This window comes from Nilaparvata lugens, chromosome 7 (genome assembly GCF_014356525.2).
Source record: "Nilaparvata lugens isolate BPH chromosome 7, ASM1435652v1, whole genome shotgun sequence".
NCBI lineage: Eukaryota > Metazoa > Arthropoda > Insecta > Hemiptera > Delphacidae > Nilaparvata > Nilaparvata lugens.
In genome coordinates, this window is record NC_052510.1 from 36,421,669 (window position 1) to 36,435,456 (window position 13,788).

A 13,788-nucleotide genomic window follows, 5' to 3' on the forward strand; every position below is an offset into this window, starting at 1 on the left:
CCTATTTTTAATAGAATTGTCCAAGTCGACAAGTATTAGCAAGCTTATATCGCAGCTACATACAAAAGGATGCATATGATTAAAAGATAAAAGCACATGGTAACGCTTTGTGCTATAAATTTAGAGAATAGTATTTAGCCTGTGATAGTTTACTGATTTCGATTATTGTTCTATTTTTATATTATATATTTTTTATCGCTCTTTATATTTTTTGCCCTGATCTATTTTTGCAATATTTGTTAATATATGTATCAAATTGTTTATGGTGTGCAATTTATTTTAATTCCTCAACACTATAGGATAAGTACCATATATATATATTTATTTTTTAATGAATTACAAGAGTTATAGGGGAAGCTCATACCTGGGCCTATAAAGATTTTTATGAGACTGTATCCTATTAAAAAAACCACGACCTAATTTTTATAATTATATCAAATTATTTCATGCTCTACCGACTGATGCCAAGCAGGAGGCTAATCGTTATTTAAATATAAAAAATAACGTGACACTATTTAGGAGAAATTGGTAGCACGGCAGAGAAAATAATTGATTATTGTCGAAGTGTTGAAATAGGTGAAAAACATGAGAAGTCAATAAATGGAGAAACATAAATTTCAACAGAAAGAAACATATGATAAGCAGTCACAGAAATGTGTTTCTTATTTCAAAGAAAATCAGCCTATTTATATCCAAGATTGGAGAGGTTAACTCCAGGCTCCCAGAATTTTGTTCTCCAATCTTGGATATAAATAGGCTGATTTTCTTTGAAATAAGAAACACATTTCTGTGACTGCTTATCGTATGTTTCTTCTTTTCACCTATTTCAACACTTCGACAATAATCAATTATTTTCTTCAACAAAGCGTTGTCTCGCATCACATGTTGTTGCATTTCTTTCAATCTTAACCCCAATGCAATCATAGCTTTCAATAACTTATTCTCTTGCTCTCCAAATTTGCATCTTGTCACTAGCCCCTTCAAAGTTGCATAGAGTGAATTTAATGATTGACCTTCCTCTTGTTTGCAAGCTATGAAATTGTATACATTCATGATCTCATTCTTTTTTGGTGAAAAATAGTAGCTCTCTAATATTTTTAATATTGATTCTACCATTTCTGACCCATTAACATCTTGTAACTATTCATATAAAATCAAAGCTTCAGTGCCTAACAAGTTTTTCAATCTTGCAACTTGAATTTGGTTGGATTTTTTATTTGTCTCAGTCACTATAAAATAATTTACAATATTTTACCTGAATAATTCCAAATTTTGTGAGACATTTTCCCCATTACATAGTAACAGTTCTGGCTTGTTGAAATCCATGTTTGTCTTTTAAGAAAAAAAATATATATGATAAAAAAAAAGTCCTACCAACTGCGCCATATTTAAATATCTTATTTCAATCAAATTATGAAAAATATATTTTCTTGATCAATTTGACATTAAATTGATTATTTTATCAAGGGAATGATAATTGACTGAGTGAAGTGAGGTCTAAGATTCAAGTTGACGGTATGGCATTTATCTTAATGTTCAAATGTTTGAATGTTCATATGTTTTTATGTTTATATTTTTATATGTTTATATGTTGCACATTTACGGCAAAATGCGGGAATAGATTTTCATGAAATTTGACAGGTATGTTCCTTTTTAAATTGTGCGTTGATGTATATACATGGTTTTTGGAAATTTTGCATTTCAAGGATAATATAAAAGGGAAAAGGAGCATCCTTCATATGTCAATCTTGGAGTGAAAATCAGACTATAGAGTTATTCATCATAAATCAGCTGTCAAGTTGACTATAAATTGCATGCCATGATGCATGCAATTCAATATCTCAATGTAACTTGGTAAAAAATTAGCAGCTGTGTAGACTATAGATTGCATGCCTCATTGAATGCAATTTTTATGCACTATTAGATAGGATGCAAAGAACTTATAACACCTTGTCTGGGCGCCTAGATGTCTTCTGGTTTTCTCGCGCTAAATTCCGGAAAGTGTTATATGATAATTAAATCTTGTGTAAGCATGATCTGATCAAATAAATAGTTAGTGTATCAGTGTGGATGTGCTTATGGTTTGGGATGTTATAACTGCGCGAGGTCTACTGTTCACAGAACTACTAGTTAATATTAGATTAAAATCTAATTGGATGAAATGATTAACAGCTGTGTAGGCCTATAGTCAGTGGTTATCCTCAGGGATACTTTTGAGTCAGTGACTCGGGCAGACGGGCACAGAATAGGTACAGAATGGAAACTTGTAATCAAACGCCTATCTAACCAATGCTTTTCACATGACGCAAATACTAAACACGTCACGTGACCTTGCAACACAATACGTCAATTAATACATCACCATTTCTCGGTCGTATTTTTATTCAATTCTACGCATTTTACGACAAATACATCACAATATTTAAGAGAAAAAGTTGTGATCTAATACTGATAGCCCTAATACTCATTCAAATCCGTTTTTCAACTTTAAAAATGAATAATCGTACTCAAGAGCTGCAGCAACCTGCTTTAATGTATGAGTACGAGAGAGAAGGGAATCCCACAAGGTAGGCCTGTCTCACTCACTCCGCCTTACACACTTTTTGCTGTAGCTTAGCATTGGACAACCCGTTCCAGTTAGTATAGAGCTCAGTGTCTGTAATAAACAAACTCTGAGAAACAGAACAAAAATAAAGGTTATGCGAAAACATACGATGTTAAACACCAATACATATTTTTGTATTAATTTTATCCTCTTAAATTTATATTGGATTTTAGTGTGATGAAACAGGTATTTCAGAAGTATTTGTTGATTTTGTGACTAAAACATTGATTTAACTAAGATTTGTTTCTAGAACTAGGACAATAAATATCCTTGTGGAATTGGTACGTGACGTTTGCTGATGACTAACAACAGAAGCTTTCTAATGTTTTCTTTGAAGAGAACGCGTAAGTCTTTTAATATTTTGTTTAATTTTTGTTATTTATAGTTACCTGTCATTTAATTTGAGAATGCATCGTCTTACATTGATGATTCAAAGCAATTTTTCAAAGTCTTAACCTATAAACAACCTAATTTTTTGATAGACCTACCAACTTGTACAATATTTTCAAGTGTACATAGTAGGCGATCAAATCCTACTTCAATAAATATTCTACAGCATAATATTGTCTTATGCTTTGTCTATATTATTTTGAACTTTAATAAAATGATCCATGAATGTAATAGCCTACTGTATTTCTAATCTAATGTGAGATGTAATAATCTAAACTACAACTTAAAACTTTGTTATTAGATAGACATACCTAGAATGGTCCTGCTATAGTCTAAGGATATAGTATAATATAATAATATTACTTATTTTTGGAAATTAATATTGCGGATATTCAAATATGAATCATGATTCTCATATTGTGTATATTGGATAGGTACAATCCAAACATCAACGTAACGTAACCTTATTGTTATTATAACAATAGCCTTTTATTATTATTCAATCATCTATTAACTGCCTATAACAGAGGTAAGTAGTTTCGTCATAGATGTTCTGTGTTGTAATACATAAGTTTCTTTTATAGTCCCTACTAAGTAATAATTACATTACTGAATAAGGGTCATTATTATTATATTATGCCTACTGGAATTCCAATTAAAATATTTAGTAGAAAAGTAGATATCATAGTACTATAGCCCATAGCCTAATAACTTAACACTGGAATTATTGACTTGAATAGGAGAATGAATTCTTTTGAAGAGTGTAGTGTTTTGTCATCTAGATTGAGTAATAAGAATGCCACAAATAATTCTCATCCAATGGTTTCAAGTAATATTGAATCTACAAATGGACACAGTGCTGAGATTAGTGTATCTTATAGTGATGCTCTTAAGAAACCGGTTACTTCTGTAAGGCAAAAACCAAATGTACCAGCTGGTAAACAATCAAATTCTAAGGAAACAGCTTAAACAAAATCTGATACAAACAGCTCAAAAGGCCTGATGGTGTTTCTGATGACTGATTTAAGATTCTCCAAGCAAGTCAACAACAAGTCTTTTCGGCTGACAAAGCCTCCCCTAAAGATAAAATAGTGGATGCTGCTATTAATAATGAGTCAGATGAGGTGGTTTGTGTAGTTAACAATCCTTCCAGCATGAACTGTGATTTGAGTGTATTGACAAGAGTAACTGAATTGCTGATTTGTTTTATTAATGTACAGTGCCTGCGAACCAAACTGGACCCACTGACTGTTTGGATTGAGGTAATTAATCCTGCCTTTTTGTGCATATGTGAACACTGGCTCAAATCACAAGGAGTCGAATTTTATCAAAACCTTGGTAATATAACCAGTGTGCAGTGCCGGGACTCTGTGAACTGTGGAGGCACAGCAATCTATGTTGACGACAGGTTGATGGCTAATGTGAAGCCAATAGACCTTGAAAATTTTAGTAGTGACACCATTCTGGAGTTGTCTGCAGTCATGTTTGTTGCTGCACTCTGTTATTACCTATTTTGTCCATGTACAGGCCACCTAACGGTGACATTTAATGTTTCTTTGACTTCTTGGAGTGCCTTGTGTACCTGAGCTCTCTGCAGTGCCAACATAACATAATGGGAGGTGACTTTAATATCCACTTGGAGGAAAATAGCCCAGCTGTGAATCAATTCTCTGGTCTGTTGAAGAGTTTTGATTTGTTCATTGGAAACTGGAGACCTACAAGGGGTGAAGCATGCTCAGATACCATTGTCACCAGCTTGGACTCTTGGGACTACACTGTGGAAGTAGTGGGGCCTGTGGTTGCTGACCATCAGTCATTATTTATAAAGATTGTCAGCTTGTCTGGGGGAGATGGGGGTGAGCCAATGTGGGCGGATAGGTACAGCTTCACATACAGAAGGATTAACCCTGAGAGTCTCCCACTCTTCGCCTCTGCTCTTCGAGGGATTGTCTGGGAATATCTGGAAGCACTTTGGAGTCCAAATGTGGCTTTCAGTGAGTTTTTCAATGTCTTCAGCTCACTGTTTAATGTATTTTTCTCCTCCAAACTGAAGAGGTCCTCTGGTGTCTCGAGTGGTAAGCCTTCATCAGTGGATACCAAGCAGTGGTATACAGCTGACATACAGCAGAGCAACATCAGGGCACTGGTGCTAGTTGCCAACAGGCTCTACAGGTCGGCCGTTGCTGGTGAAGTGAAGGACAACTATTACTCAGCCTATCTCAGACTCAAGAGGATTTATTAACAGGAGGTGAAGTGGGCTAAGAAGTCTGCTACTTAGGATGTGATGAGACAAGCCCCCAATCCCTGTAAGGCTGCTTGGAACATTATTAACGGTGCAAGTAGGAAACAGCCTGCTATGTCAAAGAATGCGAGTCCGGACGACTTCAATAATTTCTTTCTGGACTCTGTAAAGCTGTTAGTTGATGGTTTTCTTGGATCTCCTGTGGATGCTGTCAATCACCTTTGTTTGAATTCCAGTTCCTCAGATGGAAAAATATTACCACCCAGGACCTTCTTAATATAGTTAATGGCTTCAAAAATTCTTCAAGTCCAGACATCTTTGGCATGTCTTCTTTACTCATGAAGTCTGTGATTGGAGATATAGCGTCTCCATTGTGCCTATTGATCAACAGCTGCTTGGAATTTGGAGTTTTCCCCGACTTGCTTAAGACTTCTAGAACAATTCTTGTCTTCAAGAAGGGTGACCCTGAGGAACTGGTAAACTTCAGGCCAATTTCAATTGTCCCTGTGTTTGGCAAAATATTTTAAGCTGTTTTGTACACCCAACTTAGTGCCTATTTTGAGAAAAACTCACTCTTCTCGCCTCATTAGTTTGGATTCCGAAGGGGACATTCTACCACAGATGCTGTTCATAGCTTGGTTGAATCCTTGCTGGCAGCAATGGATGATAAACACTCAGTGGCAGTAACCCTGTGTGACCTAACCAAGGCCTTTGACTGTGTTTCTCATTGTATATTGTTAGAGAAACTCGAGAGATATCAAATCAAATCAAATCAAATAATTCTTTATTCATCATTGCATCAATACAATATAAATAACGTCACAGTAAAAGAGGTCAAAGAATTTCAACATTAACAACAATTCAATTTAGATACTCCTGAATTGAGTACAGGCTCATAGAAATTAAATATCTCTTCAGTTCTCTCTTGAAGTCTGCACCCTCCTTCTCTCTGACATCAATCGGCAGCTTGTTGAAGAACTTTGCTCCCATGTATGATGGCCGTTTTTCAAAGAAGTGTCTCCTGTGCTGATGAAGTGCATATGTTCTCCTTGAGCGTGTATGATACCGGTGATTAACATATTCTTCATTTTTAAATTTCAATGTCAGAATACATTCTATTATGTACAGTCCATAAATTGTCAATATGTTGAGGCTTTTGAATTTTTCTCTCACAGACTCTCTGAAACCTAACTTCAATATGATTCTGACTGCTTTTTTCTGAACTGTGAATAATTTTTTCAAGTTTTCAAGAGATGTTCCTCCATAGAGTCCTACTCCAAACGCTAGGTGAGAATGAATGTTTGCAAAGTAGATGGTTCTCAGTGTAGCCTGACTTGAATAATTCGACAATACCCTGAGTGAATAGAGGCCAGAGTTCAGCTTCTTCAATATGCCATCCACATGTGACTTCCAAGACAATCGTTGGTCTATTGTCAAACCCAGGAACTTTGAGTTTGAGGTTTCCTGAAGTACGTGACCATCAACAGTGAATTCAGTCTCCTCATCCTCACGAATTCCAGCTGAAAACTTTATAGCCTCACATTTAGTTGGATTCAGTCTCAAGCAATGATCCTTGAAGAATTTGTCAAGCTGAAGCAGACCTAAATTAGTGCGTTCTTCAAGTTCTTCCTTGTTGTCACCAGCTACATTAAGCGTAGTGTCATCAGCATACATACACAGCTGCACATGTGAATTTCGAGGTATTTGTAGGTTCAAAACTGAAGGGAGGTCTTTCAAGTAGATAATGAAGAGGATAGGGCCTAAAATAGATCCCTGGGGAACGCCTCGAGTCACCCTTCTAAGTTCAGATTTGAAGATTTCAAGTTGAAATCTTGATTTGAAGGTATCATAAGTTCTTCTTCTAACTGTCACGAACTGCCTTCTATTTGAAATATATGAACGCATCCACTGATATGGCGTTCAGGGTGTGGCCCTTGGGTTGCTGAGGGATTATCTAAATACATATTTTTACAATACAATATAAATAACATTGATTGTAACTTAAGTGCATCAATAACATCACTGTAATACTTGGCACTGCCAACATAAGATTCCTTGTGTGTTGGCAGTGAGTTGCAGTTTATTCATTCTGTATCAATTCAGGTCAGTATATGAATTAATATACAATTCATAATGCTAACGAAGAAATTACAATGCTAAAAATTTAATCATGCTAATGAAGCTATACCTATTATACAAAAAAAAAAAAAACGCACAGGCTCACAGCAAAAAAAATACTACAGAATACTATACATACTATACTATGATGAAAATTTTAATCTAATTAATCACTGTGACATCTTGAGGCCATCATGACAGTGAAACTTTCTTAAAGAAAAACAAATGAACTGATACAATAAAAAGAAGTTCCTGTAATGTGACTTGGGACAATTACAAGCCTGGTTCAAGAGTATACATGCCCATCGCTCACTGTTTTTAGTAACAATTATTTGTATACAACATTATACTTTATACCACTAGTTTAAAGAATACATTTTGGTCAATACAATATTCTATACTTTTAATTGAATCACGTGTGATTTTTTATCTATAAAGTCATTTGGAATTTTGTTTATAATGTAGTTACAATAATATTGAAATTGATGCCTGCATATGGTTAGCTTGATGAGTTCTGTGTTAAATCTGTTGTTAGGATGTGTATTATGGGGTGAAATGTGTGTAGCAAAATTAGTTTTATTTTTATTGATATGGAATATGAAGTTTTTCATATAATTCTGTCTTATTGTTGGAACCTTAAATTCAAGAAATATTTCCCTACTAGGATAGAGTCGTGGCCTTCCTAATGCTGCTCTTATAATATGTTTTTGTAGGATAAATAACTTTTTTAAATGCGTGTCATATGCACCTCCCCATACTTCAATAATGTATTGAAATAGTGATTGAGCATATGCAAAGTAAATTTTTCGTATTATGTCTATGTTTTTTATTTTATTTATTTTGTAAAAAATGTAAATTAGGTATTTCAGCTTTGAGCATAAATAATCAATGTGCTTGTTCCATTTAATATTTTGATCTAATAGTATACCCAGATATTTAATTGTTTGCGCCCTTTCTAATGTTTTATTATGAACTTCTGTATTATCTGTAGTGTTTTCATTGTGATTATTTGCTGTTTCTATTGTAAGACTTAAATCAGTTGCTGGTTGTCCAGTTATATTGGGTGAAAAAGTGATGTACTTAGTTTTATCAGCATTTAAAGTCAATATATGGTCTTGCAGCCATTTTTTAACTGTAATTAGGTTTCTATTTGCTATATTGAAGGTTTCTTCCCAGCTTTTGCAACTGAAGATCAAAACAGTATCATCTGCAAAAGACAGTAGTGCAATTTTGTAGGTTTATTTTGAGTAGGTCATTCACATACAACAGAAACAGAATTGGTGATAACACCGAACCTTGAGGCAAGCTGAAACCTGATGAATATTTAATATCAGTTTGATCATGTAGATGTAGGTATTGTTTACATTCAGTTAAGTATGAGGCAAATAAATCATTTGCTACGCCTCTAATTCCAGTCCTATCTAATTTGTTTAATAGTATATTGTGAGGTATGGTATCAAAAGCCTTTGATAGATCCATGAATATTGCAAGAGTTTTTCTATTGCTATTGAAGTTGTCAAAAATTATTTTATTCAAGTGGATGACTGCATCTTTGGTAGACTTATTTTTTTGGAAGCCAAATTGCTTTTTATCTATTATATTTTCTTTTTCCAAAAAACTCATTATTCTGTTTTGTAGTATTTTTTCCAATATTTTAGAAAAGTTACTTATTAAGCTTATAGGTCTATAATTTTCTGGCTTTTTTAAATCTCCAGTTTTAGGTATTGGTATGATTCTGGCTTCTCTGAAAATTGGGGGAAATATCCTTTATTTAAACATTTGTTGAATATATGTTTTAAGGGTTCGGTTATGTATTGAGCAATTTTTTTTATGAAAGGTCCTGTAAGGTTATCGGGTCCAGGTGTAGATTTGTTTTTTAACTGATTTATAATTGTCAATATTTCATTTGAGTTTGTGGGGTTGAGAAAGATACTGTGCCGACATGAATTAGATAGCGAGTGTGGAACTGGGATATTATCAACATTTACTGCTATTTTTTTGGTAAATGATAACCTACATTAGCAAAATAATCGTTAAGTATATTTGCATCAAGGCTAATATCTTTGGTGTTTTTCTTCGTTTCAAGCAGTTCATTAATGTATTCCCAAGTTTTCTTTGCATTATTCTTATGTTCATCAAACTTCTCATTGAAATAATCTATTTCTGTTTTTTTTTATTAAATTATTTAAAGTATTTCTGTAGTTCTTATATCGGGTTTGTAATTCAATATTGTTCGGTTGTCATGAGAGTTTCCTGTGTAATTTGTCTCTTTCTCGGATTGCATTGACTAGACTGGGTGTTATCCATTTTTTAGTGGTTTATTTTTTTACTTAGTCTTATTGTTTTTGTTCTTTTGTGTGTTAGTTGTGTCAATTTTTCAATGAAATTACTAACCATTTGATCGATATTTTCGGTGCTGTAAACATCAGACCAGTTTTCAACCTGTAAGTCGGCTATTAAATTCGTCAAAATCAGTTACAGTTTTAGTCCATAACTTCTCTGTTACCGTGTTATTTTTCATGGCTTCACTCAAGTGCAGTGAAATACTGTAGTGATCTGTTATATTAGTTTTAATAATCACGCCAGCAGCAGGTCTCTATTGTTTCCCCCTCCTTAAAAAATATGTGGTCTATGCAGGTACCATTTCCATTGACTATCCTTGTCGGCTTATTGATGTAGGATTTAAATCCATTGATATGTAGTGTGCTCAAGAACTCATTTGTTAAACTATTGTTTCTAAAATATTAAGATTTATATTGCCCATTATAATTACATTGATAGTGTCCTTCATTCTGTTTAAACAAGCGTCTAGACTTGTTACAAAATTATTAATGTTTGTAGCTGGAGAGTGATAAATTAATATTATTTTATATTTGATGTTATCAATTGAACATGCCATACCAATGGAATTTGATTCTTCAATATCCAAATTGATCATATCAAAATGAAAATTTCTATCAACAAATAAACATATTCCATCACACTTCGAGTGTTTACTTTTCTTTTGTACAACATTATATCCTTCAAGACTAAGTAAAATGAGCAACATCCATAATCCACGTTTCTGACAAGGCAATAATATGAAATTTAAGTTTATATTAGCCAAATAATGAACCAATTCTTCAAAGTTTTTATCTACCTGTCTAATTGTAGACAGGTGGTGTCAATTGTCAGTGCTGTGTCAGATGCTCGTGATGTGTGCTGTGGTGTGCCTCAGGGATCGATCCTGGATTGCAGTGTGAGGCAGCTCGGATTTATGATGGATGCCACTTTGACATGGGAGCAACATGTTGACATGATCTGCAATAGACTGTCAAGAGTCTCTTATTTGATGCATAAGCTGAGCGGTCATGTTTCTTTGGAGTACCTGGTTACAGCATACCATGGCCTCTTCCACAGCCATATCAATTATGGCATAGTGCTTTGGGGTCATGCAGCAGGCTGTAGAAGGATCTTGCTTCTGCAAAAGAAGGTGCTCTGGATAAATAATAATAATAATATATTTATTTCCACAAGAAAATAACAAAATAAACAAACAACTTGTGCAAGTGTAAGAAAATAACCAACTACTTATTAATACTAAAATAATGATAATGACACATAATAATGGAGTATAATACATGAAGGAAATTCATCACTTAAATATTAAAAAATAAATAATAATACTGATAAATCTCATTCTTGCCTACACTATACAGCTATAAATGAAAAATATGTGGAAATAGTCAACCATGCAAGTGATAAAATCACGTCTGCATAATGGAGTACAGTTGAGAGCAATGCAGTTAGACAAGGAACAAAACAGAGACAGAGAAAGCTGGCAGATACAAATTCAACAAGGAAAATATATGAAAAATTAATCTAATATTAATAATTATAATAATCTATTATTCATCACGCAGGATGAAAGAAAAAAAATATATTTCAAAAATGATATGGAATAAAAAAAAATGAATAGGAGAAAAATAAAACAATACATTACCAGAGTTTAGGAATATAACGGAGAAGAATAATGAGCCAGTCAATAGGAAACAATGAATTCAACTCAAACCTTGCATCACCTTTCACGCATCGAGATGATTCTTACCGTTTCTGGCGGCGGCGCAACTCCATCCCCTCTACTTTGGGAGAGTATTTAAACGCTGGACGAGCCCCAGACCATAGCATTCCGCTCACAACCTTCCTACTCCTTGTATAACGGCCCGTTCACTGCCATATGTCCCTGTCCTCCTCTCCTGGTACAGCGGCCTGTTGGCTGCCATATGTCCCTTTCCTCTCATCCTCCCGGGGCACAGCGGCCCGTCGGCTGCCATCCCTTTCCACCCATCCTCCCAGGGCACAGCGGCCTGTTGGCTGCCATCCCTTTCCACCCATCCTCCCAGGGCACAGCGGCCTGTTGGCTGCCGTCCCTTTCCTCTCATCCTCCCAGGGCACAGCGGCCCATTGGCTGCCGTCCCTTCCCTCTCATCCTCCCAGGGCACAGCGGCCTGTTGGCTGCCGTCCCTTTCCATCCATCCTCCCAGGGCACAGCGGCCCATTGGCTGCCATCCCTTACCGTCTATCCTCTCCGGGCACAGCGGCCCGTTGGCTGCCGTCCCTCCCGTCTATCCTTCCTCTTCCTACTATACTGGAGCGGAACCGAGGCTGTAAGGCCAATAAAAAATTACCTCGAAGTGGTGTCATCAGAGTAGAGAGTGACCTTCACGCCGTCAGAAGCACCAGGAGGTGCTGTCCACACCAGCTAAGGCACAAAGAAGGATGAAGAGGAACTTCAACTTGCCTCCTTTCTCCGCCCACATTACGACTGAGCTAAGTCATCCAGGAGCAACACCTGGGTATCAATCACCTACCTCTGAAGGTACTCAGGGTGTATGTGATAGATTGGCGCCCGCACTTGGGGCACGAGGCAAAGAAGTAAGAATCATCATGATTGAACAGGGCGAGGCTGATTTAGATGCTCAGCACCAGGAGCTGATAGAGGGTCAGTCGGTCGAGGACATAAACCCTTGGGTGATAGCCGACCCCAGAGTTTCCTGGATCTATAGATTGAAAAAGGATGAAGCATTCAATCTTCTACAAGATTGGGGCATAGTGTCATCTGGAACACATGCCGAGCTGAGAAGGTTGTTAGTGGAACAACATAAGAAGATGGCAGTACACTATCCCAGCCCAAGATCTGGCATAATGAGCGGAAGCAGTGGGGACACTAAACACTCGGTGACAGGTACCCATACTGAGGTTAGAACCAATATTCACACAAACCTCCTCATGGACCCAGGGGTGGTATGTGACAAAGTAAGAAACTGGGGACTGTCTTTGATGGCCAATCAGATGCTCCCAGCTTCCTTGAAAGGCTAGACGAGCTACAACAAGCCTATGGGCTTACTGGCAACCAACTACTAGTTGCCCTTCCTGAATTACTAGTTGGTAAAGCTACCCTATGGATGCGTAATCGTCATGACCAGTGGAAATTGTAGGACAATTTTGTGACAGATTACAGATCACGCTACTATCCACTTACCTATGAGGAGGACCTCGAGAATCTAATCCAGACAAGGAAGCAAAAGGAAGGTGAGTCATTTGACGAATTTCTTGAAGATGTACTGACACTCATGAGGCGTCAAGGAGGTTTCACAGACGAAAATAAATTGCAGAGAGTGTATAAGAATCTCCGCCCACGGTACAAATTGTATATTCGGCGATCAGATGTTCATAGTATCAACGAATTGGAAAAATTCGCGAGGAGTATGAACAAATCAAAGCAGAGGAGAAACAGAATAGACAGAATTCGAGAGTTCTCATGACTGAGGACACAAAAAAGATTACAAGGCTCAAGGTTGAGACAGTTGTAACCCCTACTAGTAACAGACCATCTCTTAGTGAGTCTGAACCCATGTGTTGGCAATACAAGAGACCAGGGCACTGGAGATCACACTGTCCCAATATCCCACCATGTAAAAGGCGCGGAAAGAGAGCACTGAAATGTGTTTGTGATATGCAGAAGGAGAATAAAACTCCAAACAAGACAGCAGTGATGCGAACAGCGCACAGGATTCCTGTGATTGAAGAGTCATCAAGGGACAACAGACTATTCATTACCGTGACAATCGGTGGTAAAAAGTGTTGTGCATTGCTAGATACTGGCGCTGAAGCTAATTATATGAGTAGCGAGGTTTATGAAGTTATCCGAAAAATAGGGATGATAAGGAAGGTACCAACTCATCACCATGCAATATTAGCTGATGGACGATCTACCCCATTAAATGGGAAGCTGACAACTAATGTAACTATAGAACAAATCACAGTTCCACTAGCAGCGTCTATAATGGAAGGACTTGGACAAGAGTTGCTATTAGGCATGGAATTTATGCGTGAAAACAGAGTGAATATTCACACATTCACGAGAGAAGTGGAGTGGGATCCTCCCCAACTG

At 36.4% G+C, this 13,788-nt stretch overlaps 1 protein-coding gene across 4 annotated transcripts in view; it reads left to right on the forward strand.

The window, feature by feature from the left end:
- The first annotated feature begins 2,658 nt into the window (after positions 1 to 2,658).
- Positions 2,659 to 13,788, forward strand: part of LOC111062944 (tyrosine-protein phosphatase non-receptor type 21) — a 127,665-nt gene continuing 116,535 nt past the window's right edge. For 3 of the 4 annotated variants that reach the window (XM_039432644.1, XM_039432646.1, XM_039432647.1), the window contains exon 1: positions 2,668 to 2,791. In XM_039432644.1, the coding sequence (XP_039288578.1) occupies positions 2,783 to 2,791 (9 nt within the window). In that variant the 5' untranslated portion in view covers positions 2,668 to 2,782. Of the gene's footprint in view, positions 2,950 to 13,788 lie in introns of all 4 variants that reach the window. The other variant, XM_039432645.1, reaches the window with a different exon arrangement.